General features: G+C 39.6%; 1 protein-coding gene across 1 annotated transcript in view; it reads right to left on the bottom strand.

The window, feature by feature from the left end:
- Positions 1 to 674: 674 nt before the first annotated feature.
- The window catches only part of RLF (RLF zinc finger), an 81423-nt gene continuing 57814 nt past the window's right edge, over positions 675 to 24283 (bottom strand). Inside the window, exons 6-8 of the mRNA XM_056123053.1 lie at positions 18035 to 18171; positions 9974 to 10115; positions 675 to 5770 (exon numbers count right to left, since the gene is read on the bottom strand). Of these exons, the coding sequence (XP_055979028.1) occupies positions 1127 to 5770; positions 9974 to 10115; positions 18035 to 18171 (4923 nt within the window). The 3' untranslated portion in view covers positions 675 to 1126. The remainder of the gene's footprint in view (positions 5771 to 9973; positions 10116 to 18034; positions 18172 to 24283) is intronic.

Genomic DNA, 24283 nt, shown 5'->3' with positions numbered 1-24283 from the left:
ATTTGCCCCAATTACTTTAATGGCCTTTTAATCTATGTACTGCTTCTGTCCTCAGTTTCATTAAAAATTCAATTGGTAAGAAATTATTATTTTGATTAAAAGGTCTCCAGTCAGGGGCTGGATAGTGCAGCAGGTAGGGCACTTGCCTTGCACAGGGCGAACCTGCATTGAACCCTGGCACCCCATATAGTGTCCTGGACCCGCCAGGAGTAATCCCTGAACACCACCGGATGTGACCACCTCCCCCCCAAAAAGAGAAATATTCAGAATGTCTCATCTGCCTACAGACTCACAATCAAACCCCATAGTGTTCATGGGGTTTGTTCTTGCCTTTAGCTCCATCCCAGGGCTCCCTTTTGACTGTGGGTATATACAATTATTTATAGTTGCCTGGAAACAAGACTCCATATCCCTGATTTTGTTATATCCTTCATGTTCTGCTTGGCATATTCTTCTACTTGGAAACTTCTGGACATCCTCTTCTGGAAGTGGTCCCGACAGAGCTAATTACTTAATCTCAGAATTTTCTTTACACAATTAAAAAAAAAAGTTGTTAAAAAAAGCTTGTTTGAGATGATCTATCAGAAAAAACTAAGACAAAATATACAAATGCAATTCCCAGTTCACATGTGGCATGACAGCTCATTATGAATAAACAAGAAATGGGTGAAAAATTGTAATTTATTGAAACTCAACTCAAAAAATATAAGATGCTGTAGTGTACAATATATTACACAAAGCACCCTCAGGTGCACATTCAAGTCAAGTATGAACTCCATATCCCTCTCCCTAGCCCTCCCACCCTGGGATCTTAGTATTTGTTCCATATACAATCATGCACACTTAATTTGAAAAAGGAAGCCCCAGTATATTTTGATGTATTAATTAGCACCAAACAAGAATACAGTTCCATTTTTTTTAATAAACAAAAACCCAATCAATAAACCAACAGGAGAGCTAATGAACTCAGCCAATACTGCTGACATAGATATTATACATTCATGTAAATACACAGCCTACTCTACCCTAAACAATGGTGTGGCTGGTTCTCAGCCTTTGTTCGAATTGGCAATTGTCCTCATGTTGCAGTGTTGGAGTCAGTCTGTTTCTAAAACAAAATTGCTATTTAGGAACTTCCTACACAAAGCTCATCTGTCTTTTTTGTTGGAAACAAATCTAAAATTGGTGCGGAAAACTTAGATCTTTCAAGGACAACCACTGGCCGAAGATAATGAAGCTGTTTTAAGGCAAGCTCTCCACAGTCTGTTAATGCTTTGTCCAAAACCACCCTTAGGTTTTCCAAAGAAGGAACTGTTGCTGTCTCGGCAACTATTAAAGGTGGGATTGCAGTCAGGTTCTCATGAACTGCAGAGTCACTGGAAGGATGAGGTATGTCAACTTCAGGGCTGTTGTCATTGACTATATTTGCCATAACACTCCCTGTTAAGTCATTACTGGGCTGTGAAGAATTACTCAATGTTAAGTGCTCTGAAGGCTCCCAATCATCAAAATCGTCTTCCTTCTCTTCGCTTTCCTGAATAAACTTCAGAAACGAAGATTCGAATCCCATAGGTTTGTAAGCCTTCAAGTCAAATGATCTGGGCTGTGGATGCTTCCTAAAATTCTCTTTTGAGACATGGTTTGAATTTTTTACAGTGTTTTCTTCCCCTGAACTTTGCTGCCCAGTTTCCGACTCTTTGATTCTTGGTAAAGGCAGCTGAAAATTTGTAAAGTAAGTCCCATGTTCAGTCCCGTCAGGATTGGGAATGGAGTTTTCTATTTTACAAGGAGGAGGTTGAACTACGTTACACTGTTCCAAATTACACTGTTCCAAAGAAGTGGTTTCTGAACTATGATTACATTTCAAAGTTCCTCTGTAGAGCAGAGTCTCAGAATCAAATAATGAGTTGCTTTCTGTACATCTTTTCTGGTCATCACTTGGATGAAGGGAATCGGGGTTCTGAACAGGTCTGCTACCATCGCTTAGGGAATGGCTGTGCTTCGTGTGATCTGCTTCACAGCTTTCATTTTCTTTCTTTATAAAAGGCTCTACCGCAGAGGGGGGCTCCTCTTTGATTTTGGTACCGTACTTTACACAAACAACAAGATTTTCCATCTGTTGCTCTAAAAATGCACTGCTCATCTGATGAGTACGTTTGTAATGCCTCACTATGCTGCTCTCCAGCTTGACAACGGACAAGCATCCTTGAATCATGCAGGGATATTGCGTGTGCTCAGAATGCTCCACACACATGTGGAGGGCTTCAGCTCTTGTTTTGAAAGTAATTGGAGCCTTCTTTTCTTTAATTAAGCCACATTTTTTAGCCTTAGAATTAAATGACTTCCGAGGAGTCTGATGCTCAAGCCCCTGAGTGTGAGCCGCTGGACATACCTTTTCACTCCTGAGCAGCCTTTCGTTTGCTACTTTCTGGCTTCTAAACAGATCGTCATAATAGTCCTTATGCCGGTAATACACATGTTGAGAATAATTACGGCGATGGGTGAAAATCTGGCCACAACCATTGAGATCACAATGAATTTCATAATCTGAGTGGATTTCTCCTTCAATATTATGCTGTTCCATCAAGTGGTGCTTCAATTTGCTGAATGTATAAAAGACAGCAGGACACTGAGGCTGGTTACAGGAAAACCTTGCCACCGAGTCAGTCTCAGAAAGCATTTTCGGCTCCTCAATGTGGTCTAGGTTATGAGAGTCACTACAGTGCTTAGCAAGAGCTTTGGAACACAGGAAGCGTTTATTACATTCCTTATATTTGCAAGCGAAAATCTTTTTACATTTGACAAGTTCTCTTTTGGTTCTCGCTTTGTCTTTCTCTAAACATAACTGTTCTTTGTTGTACTGGTGTACAGTTCTGTAATGTCGAATCAAACCTTTTAGATTTGTGAATGAGGAGTTGCAAGTTTTGTGGATACAATGGAATGGTTTGTGGTACTTATTCAAAATATAGCACAGATTTCCTTTAGCAACAGTCCTCCTACTACCTCTCCCTTCTTTTCCTTCTCCTTCCTCTCTATGGCTACCTACTGGTGAGGAAATGTCAGATGTTTTGCTTTCCATTTCTTCACAAGATGACTCCAGGTCTGTCTCTGAACTGCACTCATCCTTTTTGGAATGACAGTGTGGCTTCTGGGAGTTACTGCTGGGATCACTTCCCAGTTCTGCGGGACAATCATCTGGCAGCCTGTCCACGGAGCAGGGGCCTTCATGATCACATTTTTCACTATCTAACAGTTTGTGAGTCACTCTGTCACTGCCAATTTGATGTTTATTTTTATAATGAATTCTAAGGTGTGTTTTTCTTGTAAATGACCTTTGGCAAATGTGACACTGGAATGGGGAATACCGATGCTGAAACATGGTTAACTGAAGAACTTTTTCTTTTGAATAATTATGTTTTTTAACATAATGCATTAATAGTGCTTCTCTAGTCACAAATTCGTATTTGCATCCTTGAAGCTCACAGAAAAATGGCTTAGCTGCCAACTGGGCAAGGTACTGACTTGGCATATTTTCATCTTGATTCTGAAAATTAAGGTCTGACACAGCAGCTGAACCTGTCTGAAGAGATTTAGCACCACTGGATGGGTATCTCTGTAATGACCCTGAGAAAGATCCATGTGTTATTGAATTTTTCAAGCTTAAGTGCTTCAAGCGTAATAGAAGTTCCAACATGGTATCCTCTGTACAAGGCCTTTTAGGAGCACAAATGGAGGCTTCCGAGGAATACCCTTGATGTTCTCGTTTACACTTACTTTGAGTATTGTGATCCAAACCTTCATCTGGGGAGTCACTATTTGTATCTGAGCTGGGTTTAGGTTCTGCATCAAATTTTTCAGTCGCTTGATTATGTCCATTACCCGAGCAGGACAAAGGATCTTCTGTCTTTACCTTTTTGGGTTTGAAATGGTATGGATGAACCTTCCGTAAATGCTTTTGCATTCCTCTTGCGTTTTTGTATGTGGAACCACAACCATCAAAACCACAGGTAAACTTAGTCCCATCAAAACAAACTGCCACACTAGGACATTTTTCTTTGATACCGGAGGGTACGAAGACTTTCTCGGGAGCTAATAACATGTCCTGCATGGTTTCCGAGTGATCCAGACTGTCAATTAATTCTTCATTCATGGAAGGTGAAGAACTATGGCTTAACTGATCACTCGAATTACTGTCACTGTTTTCTTTCAGATTTTCAGCAGTTTCTATGTGAGAACTAGCTGATCCTGCACAGAAAAGATCCTCAGATAAATGTGATTTATCAGTCTGATCAAGTAGGTGGGGCTGATCAATACACTCTGGCTTTTCACCTGCTGGAGGCTCTTCAAGTTTGACTTTCTTCACATCTCCATTTGAGTTTTCAACATTATGCATTGAGAGGTGATTCTGGTATTCAATTTTTGAATAATAGAACTTTTTACAGCCAACAAAGTTGCATGTATACGAAGCATCTCTAAAGTGTTGTGCTTCATGGTGGTAAAGCTGTCCCAAGTCACTGAAAACAATATTACAGCCATTTAGTTCACATTTGTAACGAAGATCATCATGTTTCTGTTTATGGTTAAGTAATTCATTCACCGAGCCAAACCTAGCATAGCAGTCAATAGATACACACATATAAGGTTGAGGGCCACAATGAATTTGTTCATGCTCCCGCAAGTGAAAGGCAGACATGAAATGTCGGCGACAATAAGTACACTTCTCTCTTCTATTTTTCATATCCAAGTAGTGCTTGGCATTTTCATCATTATTTTGGTGTTCAGCTTTAAGATGCACGCTTAAGTATTTGAACTGTTTAAATACACGGGAACAGTCTGTGCCAGGACACGGGTACAAATCTCTGTCTTGTAGATGGCAATCTTCTAACTTGCTGAATGTGACATATTCGTGAGACTCTCCTTTGGTTTGTTCATTCAATAACTGATTTTGGTCCAAAGCAGAAGGGCTCTTGGGGCATACCCCCTTCTGAGCGCCTTTTAACAACAATTTCTTTCTAGAGCGGTCCCTTCTGCTTGGTGGCATTTTGACATGTTCCATCACATGAGGAACAAATATTTCTTTTCTCTTGAATTTTTTAATACAAACTGGGCAGGTATAAATACCATCTTCCATATGCATCTTAGAATGATGAAGAATCCTGGCCTCTATACATTCCCGTTTACATAACAAACAGAAAAATTTATATTGAAGCCACCTCTGGTATCTTTCAGAAGAACCAATGGGTTTTTTGTCCCTTTTCTCCTTCTGTTGATCTGTCAAATCTCTTCTTCTATATTGCTTATCTTCCTTGCCTTCTTCGTAGTCACTGAGAAATGACTCTAATACATCTGTGTCATTAATTGATATTTCATAGCCACTTAAATCATCATCAGAATCTGAGGCTTCTTGTCCTAGGAGTTGGTGGCAATGTCGCTTTAAAGTTTTCCAGTCCCAAAACTCAGGATCAAAAGGCCAGTGGGCTTTTAAAGCTAGCAAGAGCTCACAACGGAGAGAATTTGGAACAGGTGCATTTTCTTCATCAAACTTTTGATCTGGTTGCGAATAGAGTTCTTCCAACATATTAAATCCATCCAAATTGGGCTCGATTAAGAATTCTGTAAGCTGGCAGGCTCGTCTAACTTCTAAATCTTCTGGTAGGAGACAAGCTATTGTTTTACAAACTGATGCCTTCATTTCTTCATCGTCATTTGATCTGAGCTGAAGAGCTCTGACACATAGTAAAATTGACACCCCAACACCAGCATCTTGTGCCTGTAACAAAAGGGGAGAAAGATTATTTTTAATTATGTTGACTGATAAGATACAAACTTGATTTAAAAAATTGTGTGGCTTTTTTTTTTTTGGTGAGAGAGCCACACCTGGTGGTGCTCAGTGCTTACTCTGGGCTCTGTGTTCAAGGAACCTTATGTGGTGCTGAGGATCAGCTGCATCCAAGGCTAATGCCTTACCCCTTGCACGATTTCCTAGTCCACAAACTGAAATATGTGAGATAACACATTATGCTATTATTTGATGGTCTAGTCCTGCTTGTGCTGTGGCCTGTGTATATAATTATTACCCATTTTTTTGGAGGGGGAGTGGTGCCATGCACATCTGGAGGTGTTCAGGGCTTATTCCTGGCTCTGCACTCAGGAATTAGTCCTGGAGCTACACAGGTGACTGACCACATGGGATGCCAGGGACTGAAACTGAGTTGGCCGTGTGTAAATCAACCCAATACACTGTACTATCTCTCCAGCCCCAACTTTTTCAAGTCGAAGTTTGAGAGAATCTTTAAGTGATGATATGGTTTAAGCTACTTTCAGAAAACTGAAACTCAGCATATGAGAAGGCACTACTATAGTGCCTTCCCCAATATACAATATTGCCTTCTTCAAGAGACCTAAGGGTCACACAACTTTCCAGGATTCATCATCCTTTTCTATCACTTTAAGGGTTATGTGATTGGTTGCTAATAATATCCACAATTCATTCCCTTTTACAAAACAGAACACCCTTAAAAAAATAGTAACAAAAAACAGAACATATTTTATCTGATGACATAGTCACCTAAAATAAGAGAACTCTTTAATAAGAAGTGTTAAGCAACTCCTGCAGCCAAATATATTGGAGAAATGGAGAAGGGGTATGCGATAGTATGGCTTGCCCCTCCTGCATTTCTTGCTTTCAGAAATGGACACATAAGTGAAAAGTAAATCATGCTGTAAATGAGAAGGAAGATGTATGTTTATGGCATTTAAAGAATTCCAGGTTCTCAGATATGTGAAGCTACTAAGATATGCAGGTTGACAGCCACCCTATCCTGTCGTCCTATATATCTACCTATATGAAGAACTTTCTATCTTCTTTAGACGCCTAATACTGTGGATAACACAAGTCACAACAGAACTACACTCTAATAAAAATATTTACTCTAAAAGAAAAAAGAGGCGAATCTAAAAAAATTCTATATTCATTCACCTTCATTTCCTATTACATACCATTTTACTCTCTAAGTCACAGATCATAAAACCTAGACTAGGGTTAAAAATACATGGGTAATGTCTGTACAGATAGCACACAGTCCTTGGTATGTGACAAATGCACTTTCTCCAATCCTTCAGTATTCTCCATTTCTCCAATTCCTAAAAGCAATTAGAATTTTTTTGTTTTTGTTTTTTGAGCCATTCCCAGTGGTGCTCAGGGCTTATTCCTGGCTGGCTCTGCTCAGGGATCACTCCTGGTAGGGATCGGGGGACCATACAGAGCGCCATGGATTGAACGTGTGTCAGCTGCATGCAAAGCAAGCACACCATCTGCTGTACAAACTCCTTAGCAACTCTTGCAGCCAAATGTATTAAGGAAGTGGGGAAAGGTTATGCTATGGTGTAAGTAAGGAGTTGGTTTTAGAATTCTAAAACCACTCCCAGTGACTACTGACTTTCATTTCCTTGAGTAAAGTGGAAACCTACAAACATACAGGTATCATCTGTATGATTATGTTAAGTTATATGGCAAAAAAACACTTTTAGGGACTAGAGATATGAGTGCCTTGCCTTGTATGTAACAGTTTGATCCCCGGCACTGCGTATGTCCACTGAGCAAAGTTAGAGGTCACTCCTGAGCAGAATCAGGTATAATTCCTAAACCCTGCAAACCGAATCCTTCATAATGCATCCCCCCAGAAAAAGGATAGTTTGTAGATGTGACTAAAACTCTTAATCAGTTGATCTTATGAAGAGGAAAATGAATTTGGTGGGTCTGACCTAACTACAAAAGCACTTTAAATCTAGGTTTGAAAGTGAAAAATGGAGAGGTGAAATTAGGAGGAGGAATTCTTTGGCCTCAGCTGGCTTAGAAATGGAGGCATGAAATAAGTTTCTAAAAGCAGGAAACAGACTTTGGCAGAGAGCCATTAAGAAAATGAGAATCTTAGTCCTACAACCAAAGAGAACAGGATTCTGTCAACAATCAGGGGAAAAAGAAGAATAAAAATGAATTATGCCCAAAGACTCCAGAGAGGAACTCAGGCTGACATCTAGATTTTAGTCCTGTGATACTCTGACCAGGTTATTGTACTACACATGTATTGCTTAGGGTAAGCTTGGGACAATTTGCTATGCAGCAAGAGAAAGCAACTACTTTCCTTAAAACCACAACACTTTTCAAAGGCCAGTTGTGTAATCACTTTTTCAAATAGGGCAAGTCAGACTAATTACTAAATCCTTTCTGTGGCAGGAGACAAAACTTAAACTCACTGTGATTATAATTATTGATCACATATTTGCTTCTGGTAACTATTTTACATTTTCCTACTGTCACTGGAGGTTAAATCAACATGTTTCAAATAAAGTATAGAATATGAGTCATTAAATAAAAAATTAGATCACATTTGGTCACTTGAACACAGCCAGGAGTAGCCCTTGAGTACAGCTAGGTGAGCTTCCCCCCCGAAAGAACTCCCAACATACTAAACAAACAAAGAATTAGGACCATTAAGATTCAATGGTGTCTTGATTTTACTACAAATAATCCAAATAACTAAGAGGGATTGGAGAGATACTACAGATGTTAAGGTCTATGTGGCAAACCCAAGTTTGATCCCCACGCATTCCCTATGGTCGCCTGAACTCCGTTAGGTGTGATTCCTGAGCACAGAGCCAGGAATAAGTCCAGAGTAGGTCCCAAACAAAAGTCCAGAATCCTTTAAAGTTACGGAGATAAGCGAGCTCAGTAATGAATCAATACTAAAAGTGAAACAAAAACAGCATAGCAGAAGATTCATTCCAAATCTAGGTTGATAAATCAGAGTCCATCTGTGGGGTTTAATTAAAAAATAATTTAATATATGGTGCGGCTTTTTACTCCAGGAATTTCATTCCAGGAGATATTAATTTTCCAAAAAACACCTTGTTTCCTGTTTGTTTAAAATTTGTGTAAAATTGACTTGGAAGCATTGTATCTAAAACCTAGAAAATGTTACTCCATATTCAATGAGTTCGGAAATACTCATTGTATTTCACTTGGGCCAGACTGGTAGTGCAGCGGGTAAGGCGTTCAATTCCCTGTACCCCTGAGCACCATCAGGAGTGATCTGAGTGAAGAATCAGGAGTAACCCCTGAACATTGCCAGTTGTGACCCAAAAAAACAAAAAACAAAAGAAGCAAAAGGCGACAGGGGAAAATTTCAAAGGGCTGGACCAAATGCATACTTGGCACACACAAGTTCAATCCCTAGAAGCACATGCTCTCCCTTCCTGCTCTCAGCATCGCTGGCCCTGAGCAGCACCACATCATTGGTCTCTGCATGGATCTTCCTGCAGGCTAAGTATTGCCAGGAGAGACTCCTGGGGCCCTCAAGCACCCCCATTAAAATAATTATATTTTCCTCATCTATAATTAATTTATAAACATGTCTCTAAAAACACTTTTTCTAGAAGAAGCAGATATATGACAATCTGAGGTTAGAACTGTCAAGAAAAATACTCTCTTTCCACTAGTGGTCTGTCATTCAAATTACTATTTTCCACCAAGAAAACCTAGATTCCTAATAAGTTAATTTGTAGAAGCAACTAGGTGTATTCAATTTCATAATTTTATTAAGTCCTGGAGCGATAGCACAGCGGTAGGGCGTTTGCCTTGCACACAGCCAACATGGCCGACCCGAGTTCGATTTCTCCGCCCCTCTCGGAGAGCCCGGCAAGCTACCGAGAGTATTCGATATGCCAGACACAGTAACAACAAAGTCTCCAATGGAGACGTTACTGGGCCTGCTCAAGCAAATAGACGATCAACGGGAGGGCCTTTACCTTTACCTTACCTTTACCCATTATTCTTCATTTTCTCTAATCTACAAGGGGTCACCTCATTCACATTTTTCCCCTTTAGTTTGTATAACTCTAAATCAAGAAAAATAAATGCTGTTGTGTTTTAGCAATAGTATCAAATTGTCATAAAAAAACACGTATTACTCACCTCAGTTTGTATAACTCTAATCAGGCAAAATAAATGCTGTTGTGTTTTAGCTATGACACCAAACTGACGACAGCGTTCCAAAAAAGTTTCTAAAGAAGGGTCGATTCTTCTCTGTAGTTTGCTCCAAAAGAGAGTCAATTCCCTATTAAAACAAGAAACGAAAAAGATTATAGTGAAACATTTAAAGCACACTGGGTATTTGCTGAGTGCATCGTTTGTTCCCTTTTGGTCTGTAAAAATAAACAGCTGGTAAAAAATGAACGAAGTTTTTTTTTTCCCCCTTGGCATTTTGGGTCACAACTGGCGATGCTCAGGGATTACTCCTGGCTCTGCACTCAGGAATCATTCCTAGTGGTACTTGGGGAACCATATGGATGCCACAGACTAAACCTGGGTTGGCTGCGTGCAAGGCAAACACTCTACCTGTTGTACTATCACTTCAGCCCCAATAAACAAGCTTCTGTTTGTAAAAATAAAAATCAGAGCGTAAAAACTGTCTACTTCCTATTGCTTCCTTTCAAATCAGTAAAATTTAAAAAAAATCTTCCCTGAAAATTTCCACACTTTTCCCCCCTTCTTTATCTGTGAGAAAAAGAAAAACAAAAGGCTGCCTCAGAGTCCACCTTATTCTAAAAAGTCACTAACTGCTTACAGTCCAATTAAAATGACCAGGTTTGATTTCTCCATCCTGCTCGGAGAGCCCGGCAAGCTACGAAGAGTATCCCGCCCGCATGGCAGAGCCTGGCAAGCTCCCCGTGGCGTATTCGCTATGCCCAAAACAGTAACAAGTCTCACAACGGAAACGTTACTGGTGCCCGCTCGAGCAAATCGATGAGCAACAGGAGGACAGTGCCAATATACTATTAGGTAGGGGATCATCAGATAGCTCAACACTGGCAACAAAATGTATATAACTAACACTTGTCATTATTATAATGCATTGCTGACTCTTATGGGCTCTTTACAGCTACAAGGTGTAATGATGCTTTTCAGGCCTGCATTTTGGGATATTTGAACATTACTAATAAAATCAGTAAAATGGTCAAAACACCAAAATCTCAAAAATCTTCATTATGGAAGCAAAGAAAAGCATTTTAGAGTAAGTAAAATAAAAACATTTAATGGGTAAGAGAAAAAAAAATCTCAAGGGAAAGTAAAAAAACTAAAAAACTTTCAGGATAGAAATGCTGGAGTAAGCATGAAATCTGAATGCAAGGAAAGTTGCTTAGTGAAACTGGAGAGAATATAATCGTTTTCTACAATAAGCTCAGGACGGAGAGGTGGCTCAATGGGCTGCCATGGACTTCCCACACAGGAGGCTGAGTTCTGATCCCTGGCACCAAGGATCCCTGAGTGCAGCCAGAAGTGATTTCTAAGGACAGACCCAGGAGTAACCCCCAAACACTGCCCTGTCCCCCAAAGAAATAAAAACTAAATTAAAAAAATGTTTACGTTTTTGTCTACAACCCTAGAAGATAAGTATGTTAAACTATTCTCATTAACAAAACCACTGTTTTGCCCAGGCCAGTTTTAGAATACTAGTAAATACCCTATGTTACTATTAACATACTTTTTTTATGGAGTTAGGATTAAATCTAGAGCTAAAGATATGAACCTCTTTTTATAATACATTGAAAATAAAATCTGTAATGTTTAGTAATGGCCAATTTGAATAAAACAAATAAAATTGGGAATGACTTAAAACATTTGTCCTTGGTGACTAGCGATTCTTTTTTATTTAAGCAGAAGAAATTAAAAATTGAGATATATCAGTCAGTACTAGAATGGATGTTCATTTCTAAGCTCACAAGATTCTTTTTTTAGCTTAATTATCTTAGTATTATTTTTGAGAATACTGCAAAATTCCAAACAAAGCAAATGGAGAATCATATATATTCAGAGATCAAAAGGAGTGTGTTGAATTTGAGTGTGTAAAATCTACATAATTTTTTCAAAATCTATTTTGAAAAATCTATGTACATTTCATTCTTTTCAAAACCTATTCTGAAAAGAACAAAATTTTTAAAGCCAGTAAAAAAACCTGATTATGAAGATAAAAAGAACGTCTATAGGGGGCGGGAGTGATAGCACAGTGGGGAGGGCATCTGCCTTGCATGTGGCAGACTCAGGTTTGATTCCTAGCATCCCGTATGGCTCCCCATCACCGCCAGGAGTGACCCCCTGAGCACAGAGCCAGGAGTAACTCCTGAGCACCACTAGGTAAGGTCCCAAAAGCAGAAACAAAAAAAAGAGTGTCGATCTAAAACTGTTCATCAAATTGAAGTTAGGAAAATCTGATAAAGCGGCAAAGGCGGACTGAAAATTAACATCTCTCCAGCAATATTTTACAATAAATCATGGGGCAGGAGCCAAAGAAATAATACAGCGGTATGGCACTTGCCTTGCACCTGGCTGACCTAGGTTCGATTCCTGGCATCCCATATGGTCGCGAGCAAGCCAGGAGTAATTCCTGAGTGCAAAAGTCAGGAATAACCCCCGAAACTGCTGGTGTGGCCCCAAAACAAACAAACAAACAAACAAAAAGACCCAAAAATTAAACCATGAGGTAAGAGTGAGAGAGTGCGAAACAGTGAGTGAGCGAGCACAGTTTAAGGAGCTTGCTTTGCCTGCAGCAGACCCTGTTTTGATCCCTGGGCCTGCCTGGTCCAAAGTACTGCTGGAAGCAACCTCTGAGCACAATCCCAGGCACAGCTCCCAAGCTCTAGGTGTGACCCAGACTTCCCTTTCCACCCTATCAATTATGGGGGGTGGAGATGGGGGACAGGAGAGCAAATGAATGGGCTGAGCCATATGCTCTGCATGATTACGTATATGTCCTCTGGCAAACAGTTCTTTACTGAAATAATGTGGGTTGAGTTTCTGGTTTTTTTTTTTTTTTTTTTGGCTACACTAGCAACGCCCAGGGCTTACTCCTGGCAGGGTTCTGGGGAATTATGTAGGTTACTAGGGTTTGAACCTAGGTCAGCTGTATACAAGGCAAGTACCCCACCCACTTTATATCTCTCCAGTCCAATGATGTGGTTTTTTTTTTTTGGAAAAAAAAATGAAAAAGAAAACAGAACCACTTAAAGTGATTCTATTCTAAGAATGCTCCCAATTACATTGAGATGATTTACTGGACTCTCAGATTTACCAAATGTCATTTCAAGTCAATAAACTATATATAAACTAATAAAAACTGGAAAAGGTATTTGGTTCTATTAAAAGTAGGAAACATATTCTGGCAGAGAGCTACCTAAGCAGCTCTTCATTAATACAGTCACTTTGTGTGGTACTGGAGATTGAATCTAGGGCCTCAGACACCACAAAGATCCTTTTTTTTTTTTTTTTTTGGTTTTTCGGTCACACCTAGCCGATGCTCAGGGGTTACTCCTGGCTCGCTCGGCACTCAGGAATCACTCCTGGCAGTGCTTGGGGGACCATATGGGATGCTGGCAATCAAACCCAGGTCGGCGGGTGTGCAAGGCAAATGCCCTACCCGCTGTGCTATTGTTCCAGCCCCAAATCCTTAAACTACTGTTCTATGGATAGCAAAAGGGCCATTGAGTCCTTATTTAAAGATGTCATGCTGATGAGACCCAGATTTTAGGCATTTTAAAAATGAAGCAAATTCTGGCAGTAATCCCTCTAGGTTTTTACTAAAATATTAGAATTCCAAATTCGTGTGGCCGCTATTGTGGCCACACGACATCATATGCTCTTCATAATCAACATCAGAAAACAAATTTTCTAATGATGTCTTTGTGGCAGGTCTGAATGTTGGGGAAAATTCCAAATAACAGTGGCGGGTCTTTTGTCGTAATATTGAATGTGATAGAGAGAGAGAGAGAGAGAGAGAGAGAGAGAGAGAGAGAGAGAGAGAGAGTAAAGTGGTAATCTGCCACACAGGTGGGAGGGGGGTGGGAGGGGGGTATACTGGGGTTCTTGGTGGTGGAAAATGTGCACTGGTGAAGGGACGGGTGTTTGATCATTATATGACTGACCGAGACTTGAACTGAAAGGCTTTGTTACTGTTCTCACGGTGATTCAACAAATAAAAAATATATATAAAAAAATGAAGCAAAGAGGGAGGCTGAAGATACTAAAAACAGAGGGTAAGATGCTTGCCTTGCAAGCAGTCAGGCCTGGTTCAATTCTGGCCCCAAAAGAGGAAGGGTGGGGTGGGGGTGGGGAAGAACCAAAGAGAAGTATGGAATCATGAAATGAGCATCTCTAAAGAAGGAACTGCAAATACAGTAGCTGATTTCCATACCGTTTTCCCTCCTCTGCAAAATAAAACATGGTTTGCTGCTCTTCACCAGGTGTTGGGAAGCCACTCTGAATTAGACAATATGCATGCATGGCTTTAGATATCAGTGTCACATTAGTTGGGAAGAAAAAGAAAGGACATTTGAAGACATGTAAACAAATGTATAACATACAGATTTAAGATCAGAGGTCTTACAGAAAAAAAGGTCAGCCTATTAAATATTCCAAGTTTGGTACAGAGGTTTTCAGCTCAGCTATATGATCTTAATTATTAAGATAGCAAAAGTAATTACACGTTGATATATATGTCATTCATTCTCTCCTTTTCTTTTTATTCTAAGCAGTGCTCAGAAGGTCCAGGGGCCACTCCTAGACATAGTTGGCAGCCAGGCCGCATGGTTCAATGCTTGGTTTTAGGATGTGAGGCTGCTTGGGCCCTGGAATGCTAGGGGTCACATGGGCCACTTCAGTGATACTTGAGGCTACCAGAACCATACAAGGCAGGGTCTGTGAGGGGAGGGAGGTGCTCCAGGGCTGTATCTGGCAACACGGGGAGCGGGGATTATGTGGGCGCTATGGTTTGAAATCAGTCCTGGCACATACAAAGAAGTGCCTTTGACTGTTGAGTGCATTTTGCAGGCCAAAAGCCCCAGGTTCAGTTACCAGCATTGCTGGGGATTCCCAGGGCTGGGAGTCGCCCCTAAGCAACACTGGGTGTGGCTCCCAAATGAAACAATAATACAAAAAGAAACAGAATGTCTCTCCTTCTTGTTGGCATGGCTCCTCTTGATTATTTACTATTCCAGACACCTATACGATACTCATCCATCCAACACTTCTTTGATTTCTGCAGCAGCTAAAACTCTCTTGGGGCCAATGTTAATAGACATGCAAAGAAACCTACTTTTAGAGCAAAGTAGTATGGTGGTTGTTACCGTAAATATCCCAGTATCAACAGACTGCTTTCAGCTAAAGCTGTAAGGTATTTCATTATATTGTATCTATCCACTGGACTATGTCTATAGGACATTTCTAAAGACTGAAAGAATGTTTGAATTGTAAGTTATATAGTGTACATCCCAAATACCTCCCATGTTGACCAGATTCAAGAATTATACTTCAATAAATTCTAGTACAGAAACTTAAAAAATCAGTGCGATGTTTGGCACATTAGTAGGGGCCTGTCAATATGTCTGGTGGAAGAATAAAGGAATTAGTCATTTCAAAATAAAGAAACTGCATACATTATAATATTCTAATAATCTTATTTTTAAAATATTGATTATCTTATTAAAAATGACTTAAAATTTTATTTTCAAGAGAAATACTCCATACTGCCACTTAGTCAACACAAGAAACCTCTAGCACAACAAAACAGTCTATTTATTTTAACTGGATTCCTAAGATTTATTTTCCTTAGTAATTCACTGTTTTACATTACAGCTAGTCTAACTTCAGTATCCCTCTCCTTGGACATGAAGGGCAGGAGGATTTGGGGGGGAGGGGGGCGGCAGGAAATCATTGTAAACAATGTAAGGGTAAAAAATTTCCAAGTTTACAAAATTTTAAATGTTTTAGGTTCTAAATAGCAATCCTCAGATCTACTTCAAAGAAGCTCACTTTTCACAATAGTAAAGTGACAAGATTTTCTTTCCTTTACTTGTTCTAACTTCTGGGAGGCCAACTTAAGGGAAATCTCATTAATCCTTTCCTGGTACAGAGGAACAATATTAATCCTAGAGTCAATAACACTCAGAAGAACTAATGATGACTGTAAGAAAAAAGGTTAATGGGAACTGTATGAGAAAAGCTGCATCAGAAATATGAAATTTTTTTATTATAGTTTCAAAAGTATTTATAATCTATTATATATGCTATTGATAATCAATTTGGGATGGGGCTTCTAAGAGATGCTCAGGATACTTGGGACCCCTCCCCATGATCTCTGACAACTGGTTTGGCAGCTCAATTGTGAGGGTCTGAGAATGTAGGGTATAGTGTTGCTCGGTTGATTGGATTTATTCTTGGCATTCAAAACGCGAAAGGTAAAGAAACTAACAAGTAAAACTGGGGTTTATTCCCCCCAAAATACATTTGTTTTACCAAGGCTCTTATTTAATATAAGAAAAAAATTTTATTTGATTTAGTCATCAAAAGCCTTACCACTATCACTTTTTTATTCCTAACAAAATGTTCACAACGACTATCAAATGTCAACAATGACTATTCCAGATTATATTTAAGTTTCTTTTTCTCCACCTTCTTTAACATAGGAGATAAAACTTTGGCAGTGGACTAAGTGATAGAAAACTACAATCTGAATGCTGGTGTGTCAAGAAAACAACAGTATAAAAGAATAACCCTGGATTAAGAATAAAAATAAGTTTCTTCAACTTAACTCTCAGATCTAACACTTTAGCCTTGAAACCTTGGATAGTCCAGACTTTTCTGATCTTTCAGTCATTTGTACCATTATTATTAAAAAGACTGAGTATATAATTTATAGTATACAAAAATTTTATATTAAATAAAAAGGAAAAATAACAATACAACCATAAAAATATGGCTGCTGAGTCAGAGATACCAAAGAAATAGACAGAGCACTTACCTAGAACCACTCAAGTCCCTGAGCTTAATTCTTGGCACTGAATACCCCTTCCCCAGGACACTAGATATGGCCCCAGTAGCCTTTAGTATATATTGGGTATGAACTGCACTAGACCAAACCCTGCTGGGAAGGCCCATCCAAATATCTGCACAAACAGTATCCATCCGAAGACTTAAGTACAATACATGAAAGCTTTACTTGGTTTTCCTAATAAAACAGAATGCTCATTTCCAATTTTTGGCCATTCAATTATAAAATACTCATGGCTCCTCTAATCAAGACTGTTTAAGCCACTCATTAATGAACTTAAAAAAAATCCAAGTATCAACTATTCAGACACCTTTCTTAAAATACTAGTGTACACTGAATACCTTCCCTAATCCCCTCTCGTATTATCCACACCACTAACCTTGTACTTATGGACAGAAGTCTTCTATTTTAGGGCTTTTCTGTGTAGCAGGTTTGTTCCTCTGGCGTAAATAGATCCAACAGTTAGAACAAAAGAATCATGGACTACAGATTTTCTTTTGTACCAACTCAATATTTTGTAATAAAATTATAAAAGGAGTTAAAGACCAAAACTGGGACCAGAGTGACAGCATAGTGGCTAGAGTGCCTGCATTGCACCAACTGACCCAGCTTTGGTCTCCAACACATCAGGTCCCTCAAAGCCAACAGGAGTGATCACTGAACACAGGGCCAAAAGGAAGTGATGAGCACCGCCTGGTGTAGCCCCAAACAAAACAGAAACAAAAACAATAAAATTCCATTACCTAATACCAAAGCAAAAGAAATTCAAATGCATTTCCTTCTCTGGGGTAGGTTTTCAAATAAAAGGGGGCAAGTGATGGCCAGAAAATATGTTCTAAAGGAAAACAACCTAACACCAATTTATTTCATATTGCTGTATTTTATCTTTAAAGAAGAATACACATATTCAAGTTACTAGACAATCATTATGGAATAATTAAGAGGTGTTCAAGCTTTCATCCTTTATTTTGCACCTCTTCTTGTAAAGAAAAAAAAAAAATCCAGCATTTTGAATCAAATGGTTTAGCATGTAAAAAGACTTTATTCACATCATTTACTTGCTTAGATTTTAAATTAGAAACCTAATGGACATAAACTCTTAAATACTATACTATGTTCTAAAAATAAAGGGAATAAGAACTAAATACACTTACCAAGAACAATACACACTTGCAGTTTGGAGCTGCTGGGTCAGGTAAGTCGTACAAAGAACAAATGCTGTGTTATCCTGACCCTCGGATTCCAGATTACATATGATGTCTAGTACTTCTTTGCAGTCGACCTTTGCAATCTATCAAAAATGAGATGACTGGGTCACAAAGAAATTGGGGTTTTCTTGTAAACTTTGTTATTTATTACTACTTTATAACATTTTCTATTTTTGATAATTACCTAGATAAGAGTTAGAGAAGAATATAATTTTTTCCTATTAACTAAAGGCTCTGGCTTCTGGCATATTAATTCAGTATCAAATACAGAACAGAATAGGTACCATAGGAAGTTCTACTGCAGTTCTACCCGGGGGAGGAGGGGAAATATTTTTGTGCAGTTTTTAAAAACTAATCATGAACACTGCTACCATATGAATAAGTTGAATTGTGAGAAAAAAAACTTCAGGTTGTGGACTGGGGAAATAGCTCAGCAAGCTGGAATTTCATCTGGAAGGTTCAGGTTTGATTTCCAGGACTGGATGGTCTCCTGTGCATGCCAGAAGTGACCCCTGTGCACAGAGACAGGAGCAGCCCCTGAACATCACCTGGTGTGGTCCAAAAAAAAAACCCACCAAAATCAAAACCAAAAAATCTTCAGACTTGTTTTGGCCTAACGTATTCTCATCTTACCCCTGCAAACCCTGCCCCTTCTTTTTATTTCATCCGGTCCTTCTAGCTAGAGAGAAATACATGGATTGACCTTATTGCCAGTTGAAAAATTTAGGGGCTGAAGACGACCAATTGACAGACTTTTAAATCTAAGTCATATTTTCACATAATTTATCATACAATTACGAAAAAAAAGTTTTGTGTAGTGTTTTTCTAAAACACTTTTAAGAAGACATTTATGTTATCTACTATGAATAGCACTTTTAGAAAACAAAATTGGGCAAATCAGTCTAACTCTCAGGGATCTATTTGTTTTACCGTGATAAAACTAGAATTTCAGGATGAATGAGGTTTGTATAAAGGTAAATTAGGTATACAGAGCTTTGATCATCTCTGCAAATACTATATAGTTCCAATCTTATACTCTCAGGCAGGCAAAGAAGACTTCTTTCATACCTTAGCACAAATGCCACTTATTCATCTCATAGAATCTTCTAACTTTTAGGACCATGTTAGAATTGTCATTCAAAATTCTGCTCCCAGGACTGGAGACAACAACCCCAGTCTGATCTTCCAGGTAGCACAAGGCCATTTGAGCATCACTGGGAGTACCACTACTTTCCCCACAACAATTCTTTCTAAGTTCTTTGAGCAGCTATCATAGCTGCCATTTAGACATTAGTCGAACAATTTCATAAAATTCACTATGTTAGTAGTGATGTATGTTTTGTTTAAAACTCAGCGCATTTAACTCCTGGAAAAGGGCAATCAATAGGTGTTGAGAAATATAATAAAGTATTACAAATTGAACTTTAAATAATTCTGCTTCTTATTTTGCAGTGCTCAGGGCTTATTCCTAGTTTTGCTCTCAGGGATCATACCTGGTGGTGCTCAGGACCATGGAGGTGCTGAGGATTGAATCTAGGTTGGTCGCATGCAAGGCAAATGCCCTGCCCACTGTACTAGTGTCCTACTTTTTAAACCTTGCAAAGACAATCTGATAAAGTCATAATTCTAGAGCCAAATTGTTCATATTCTTTCTCTAGCTCAATAGACTAGCTGGATAAGTTTCCTAATTGACCCTGGATAAGTTACCCAATTTCTCATAAAGATCCTAATTTTCCTCACCTATAAAATGAGGATAACAGAATCACTTTCAGAATGTGCTGGGTATCAAAACCAGGTCATGAGCCACATCCCCTGGCCTAAATAGGCAGGGTACTTGAAAAGTACCATTAAAGTGGTTATTCTTGAAATTTTTAAATTTAAAAAAATAGGAAAATAGAGAACTTAAGACCATATGAAAAAAAAAGACTATATGAAGTATATAAAATGGTCACTCTAAATTTTAGAGTATAAATTTATACCTCATAAGTACTGGAAGAAATAATTAAGACCTAAATCATTCTAAAAGTTAAACTGTTTCCAGAAAATACATTATGAAGAAAGAATTTTATTTTACTTTATGTATTTTGTGGTACTTGGGTGCTCCCAGGTCCTGAAGAGAAAATTTTACTGATGCCCTAACCAACTGAGTCCTCATTCACAACTGAGTAAGAATGGTCATCTAGAAAGGAAAGATTTACCACACAAGTAAAGCTGCAGTGATGAAGGAACAAAATGAAAATTCCATAGCAAAGCAAAACAGCTGAATCAAAATAAATACCACCTACCATCCAGCCCATGTTGAGTGCCTATCAAAAACTAAGAATCCTAAAATTCAATTTTGGCAGTAAAACATCTCCAAGCTGAGAAATAACGTAAGGAACTCTCAATCAGAGATAGAAATTAAAATGGAAATAACACACAACTTGCATTTCAAGACTATTTATTACTCTTTTCATGTAGCTTTCACCACATCATTCTTTTTTTTTTTTGAGCCACACCAGTGGCACTCAGATTGACAGGATTTACTCCTGTCAGGCTCAGGGGACCAAGCAGGGTGCCAGGGATCAAACCTGGATGGACCGCATGTAAGGCAGTGCCCAATATCCCCCTTTATCACAGGTAATGTTTATACCATGCTAATAACATACTCCTGCACTGACCTAATCTCTACTAATTTGTCAAACTTATCCCAAATGGTGTTGTTTTCTAAGAACTTAGAAATAGTAACTAGCAGCATTTCTACAAATATTAGTTGAAATATTACCATTTTGTTTACCTGACATTTCGTTTATTTATTTTTTCTTTGAGGTGACACTCAGCAGTGTGCAGAGGCTACCCCCCAGCTCAGCACTCGGGATCTCTCCCAATGGTACTTTGGGGACCAGGTGGTGCTGGGAGTGAACTGGGGCTTATTGCATGCACCCAGTCTGTTGTGCTGCATCTCTCTAGCCCTTATCTGATAACAAACACACACACACACACACACACACACACACACACACACACACACATCTATAAAGCAGGTTCTCTAACAATACTTTTGGTGTTACATTATTTCATTACAACAATGATGAGAAAAATTAATTTCCAGCTGGGGGTCACTGTCTATTTGAAGTTAGACCGTTACATTCTCCCCTGATCTGTGGGTCTTTTTCCCTAAGTAGACCCCATCTTCTCTCACTTCTCCAAGGTGTCCACTTGAGGTTCAATGTTCTATTTTAACTGCCTGAATGTGAGTGAGTGAATTTGAGCGCACTTTCCCCAGTTCTTGCACCAGACTCCTCAGACAACAACCCAATTAAAACAATTGCCACTCAGTATTGTGACAAATGCCACATGGTAGAGCTTCTAACAGAGGAATCTCTGAGTCACGTAAGACAAGTCCAAAGGAGGGAGCTTTTCAGAAAGTTGTGGAATAAGTTAAATAGTGCAATTCCCTGGAGATGGGTTTTGGAGCATTCTGCAGGTGGTTTTTAGCTACTACGTGTATGTGTGTGTGTGTGTGTGTGTGTGTGTGTGTGTGTGTGTGTGTGCGCGCGCGCGTGCGTGTGTGTGTACACATATTTATTTCCAAACTGAATCACCATAGATTACAAAGTTACTCGTGTGTGTGTGTGTGTGTGTGTGTGTGCGCGTGTGCGTGTGTGTGTACACATATTTATTTCCAAACTGAATCACCATAGATTACAAAGTTACTCATGATTGACTTTCAGGTGTACAACATTCCAACACCAAATCCTTCACCAGTGTCCTCCACCACTCCCTCTGTCCCCAGTATTGTTCCTGCCCCCCAGTTTGCTTCTTGAGGCTGCTTTTCTTAAGTTATTGTATAGCTGGGAAGAGGGTAACGGGAAGCAGGGCAAGTTAGAATGCAACCAAGGTTGTTGTTCTTATTGAGATTCGTCAGTTTTCTTGAAAAAAATTTTGGATTGTAAGCAGAGTTTTGAAAAAGTTAAACTTATTCACTTTCTTCAAATGCTGATGCGCTATAATCCAATTTTCAACTCATGACCACTGTCTGCTGTTTTTCTCCTTTATGTCTTACTCAGCATTGTATCACCACTGCCCTAGCAGAGGGCCCCAATGAATACATATTAAATGACTAGAACCCATGTTGACATTATTTCTTATAACTACATGCGAATTTGAAGTCTTAAAATGCCTAATTTTATTTAAAAGAAAAGAAAAATGAGCACCTTTGCAATAGTGGAAATAAATAGTAGAAGAGACAAGAAGAGATGTAGGAAGAAGGTTTTCATAACCAGACAATAAAACATCAATGTTATAACAGGAAGTCATCCGTCATGAGAAGCTGAGTAGACAGAATGTGTTTCTAACTTATTTTCATGCTTAGGCTGCCAGTATAAACTAGTATTACTAGCACCACTAATGAAATATCTCATCAGTTATCTTTTTCTAGAATAGTGATTTTCAATTTAGGACTTTCCTGATTAGGTCTAAGATACAAGTCAAATAATTGTTCCTAATAATTTTTGTGTATTCTGGGCTCACAAACAGCAATGTTCAGGGCTTACTCCTGGCTCTGCATTCAAGGATCATTTCTGGCAGGGCTCAGGGGACCATATGGAGTGCTGCAGACTGAACCCACATTAGCCGTGTACAAGGCACACTACCTGCTGTACTATCTCTCTAGCCCGTTCCTAATAAATTTCTAAAAACTGGTACATGTCTTATTTTTTCAAAAGGAAATTAAGGTGGACTTAAGCTTCTTCTTTCTTACATTCCTAAAAAGAATAAAACTGGGAGTTACTGTAAGTTTATAGTAACTTAGCCCTGGGTCTACCTCTGGAGAATCATCCCTATTGAATCCATACACAACGCCTTAAAAATATGCTGCTTTGACAACAACTCACCCCCAAAGAAAAAGGAAAAGTGGGAGGGTGCTAGAGAGGAAGCTGGAATGCATGATACAAAAGGCCTAGGTTCAATCCCTGGCACTATATGGTTCCCAGAGCACTGACAGAAGTGATCCCCAAGTACAAAGCTGGAAGTAGCACCTGAACATCACCAGGTATGGACAGAAATGTTTTCAAAAGGGGAGAAGAAGACAACAGTAAAAGAAAAAGGCTGCTTTTAAAAAGCTGCAAACTTCTCTTTTTAAAAAAAAATGTTTATTAGTGCAAGTCAGTAATACCACTAACTGTAGCACTACACTATCAAGTCATTAGTTGTATGTTTCTTAAAGAAATAAATGGTCACAGAGACCGGTCAAATGGCAATAGTGTAGGGGCCAGCACCAGAGCTGGATGGGGGATGGCAACTCGCAGCCCTCTGAACAGCTTGGGGTCATAAAATTTCTGCACGAGTTCATGTGGGAGGCCCATTGCTATTGTGCCTCAGGGAGAGCATCATTAAACGGAACCGGCCGTCACCTGCCGAAGAGTGCCAACTGGGTCTGGTGCAGCCACCAGTGGGAGGAGCTACTGCCACTCTCGGCCTCTAGGCCTCAGGTGATATGGGTGGCAGCTGCAGAGTTTTAAACGGGCTCTTAGGGTCCAACTCAGCAGAGCCACCATTTCTTCCCCAGCCCAACCTGGCCCAGCCCATACGATCTGCTAGCAGCATATTATAGAGGACCTCCCTGAGTACCAACTGTCTGGAGACATTTGAAGAATGGGGGGTGTGTGTGCCCCTCGTCAGGTTCTGGCTGACTGGCGGCTGTGGCTGGCTCCGGTCCTGGTCCCTACTGGGGCTGCCGCTGCCATTGCCATAGGGACCCAGGGGCTGCAGCACCACTGGTAGGTCAATTGCGCTGCAGGGCAAGTGCAGCACCAGCCTTATGGTGCCCTCAGGTTCTCTGACACCCCCAAATCGACACAATGACTCTGGCTGGACTCCAACAACTCAAGACCAAGTTTTCCCAGAAATTAAACCACCAAAAGTAAGGTATGTAGGAGCCACACCCACAAACCACCACCAGCCCAGCAATATAAGCTCATTTATTTGCCTTGCTTCAGAGACTCATAAATAAATCTTGAAAGAGAGCAAAGACCCCTCCCCGCCCCATAAGGTTGAACAACCCGAGTCATGTTGAAGGGGGACAGGTTAGCCCAGTGCCCACCCAAGCAGAGTTCCCACAGCCACTTTCTCCCACAATCCAAAATTGCCACCAACTGCACCATCTCAGGACAGACCTCACCAAATTTTAACCTGCTAAAAATTCAAGTATGTGGG

This window comes from Sorex fumeus, unplaced genomic scaffold (assembly GCF_029834395.1).
Source record: "Sorex fumeus unplaced genomic scaffold, SorFum_2.1 ptg000047l, whole genome shotgun sequence".
NCBI classification, from domain to species: domain Eukaryota; kingdom Metazoa; phylum Chordata; class Mammalia; order Eulipotyphla; family Soricidae; genus Sorex; species Sorex fumeus.
Note: the sequence above shows the minus strand (reverse complement) of the source record. Positions and strands in the feature narration are given on the sequence as shown.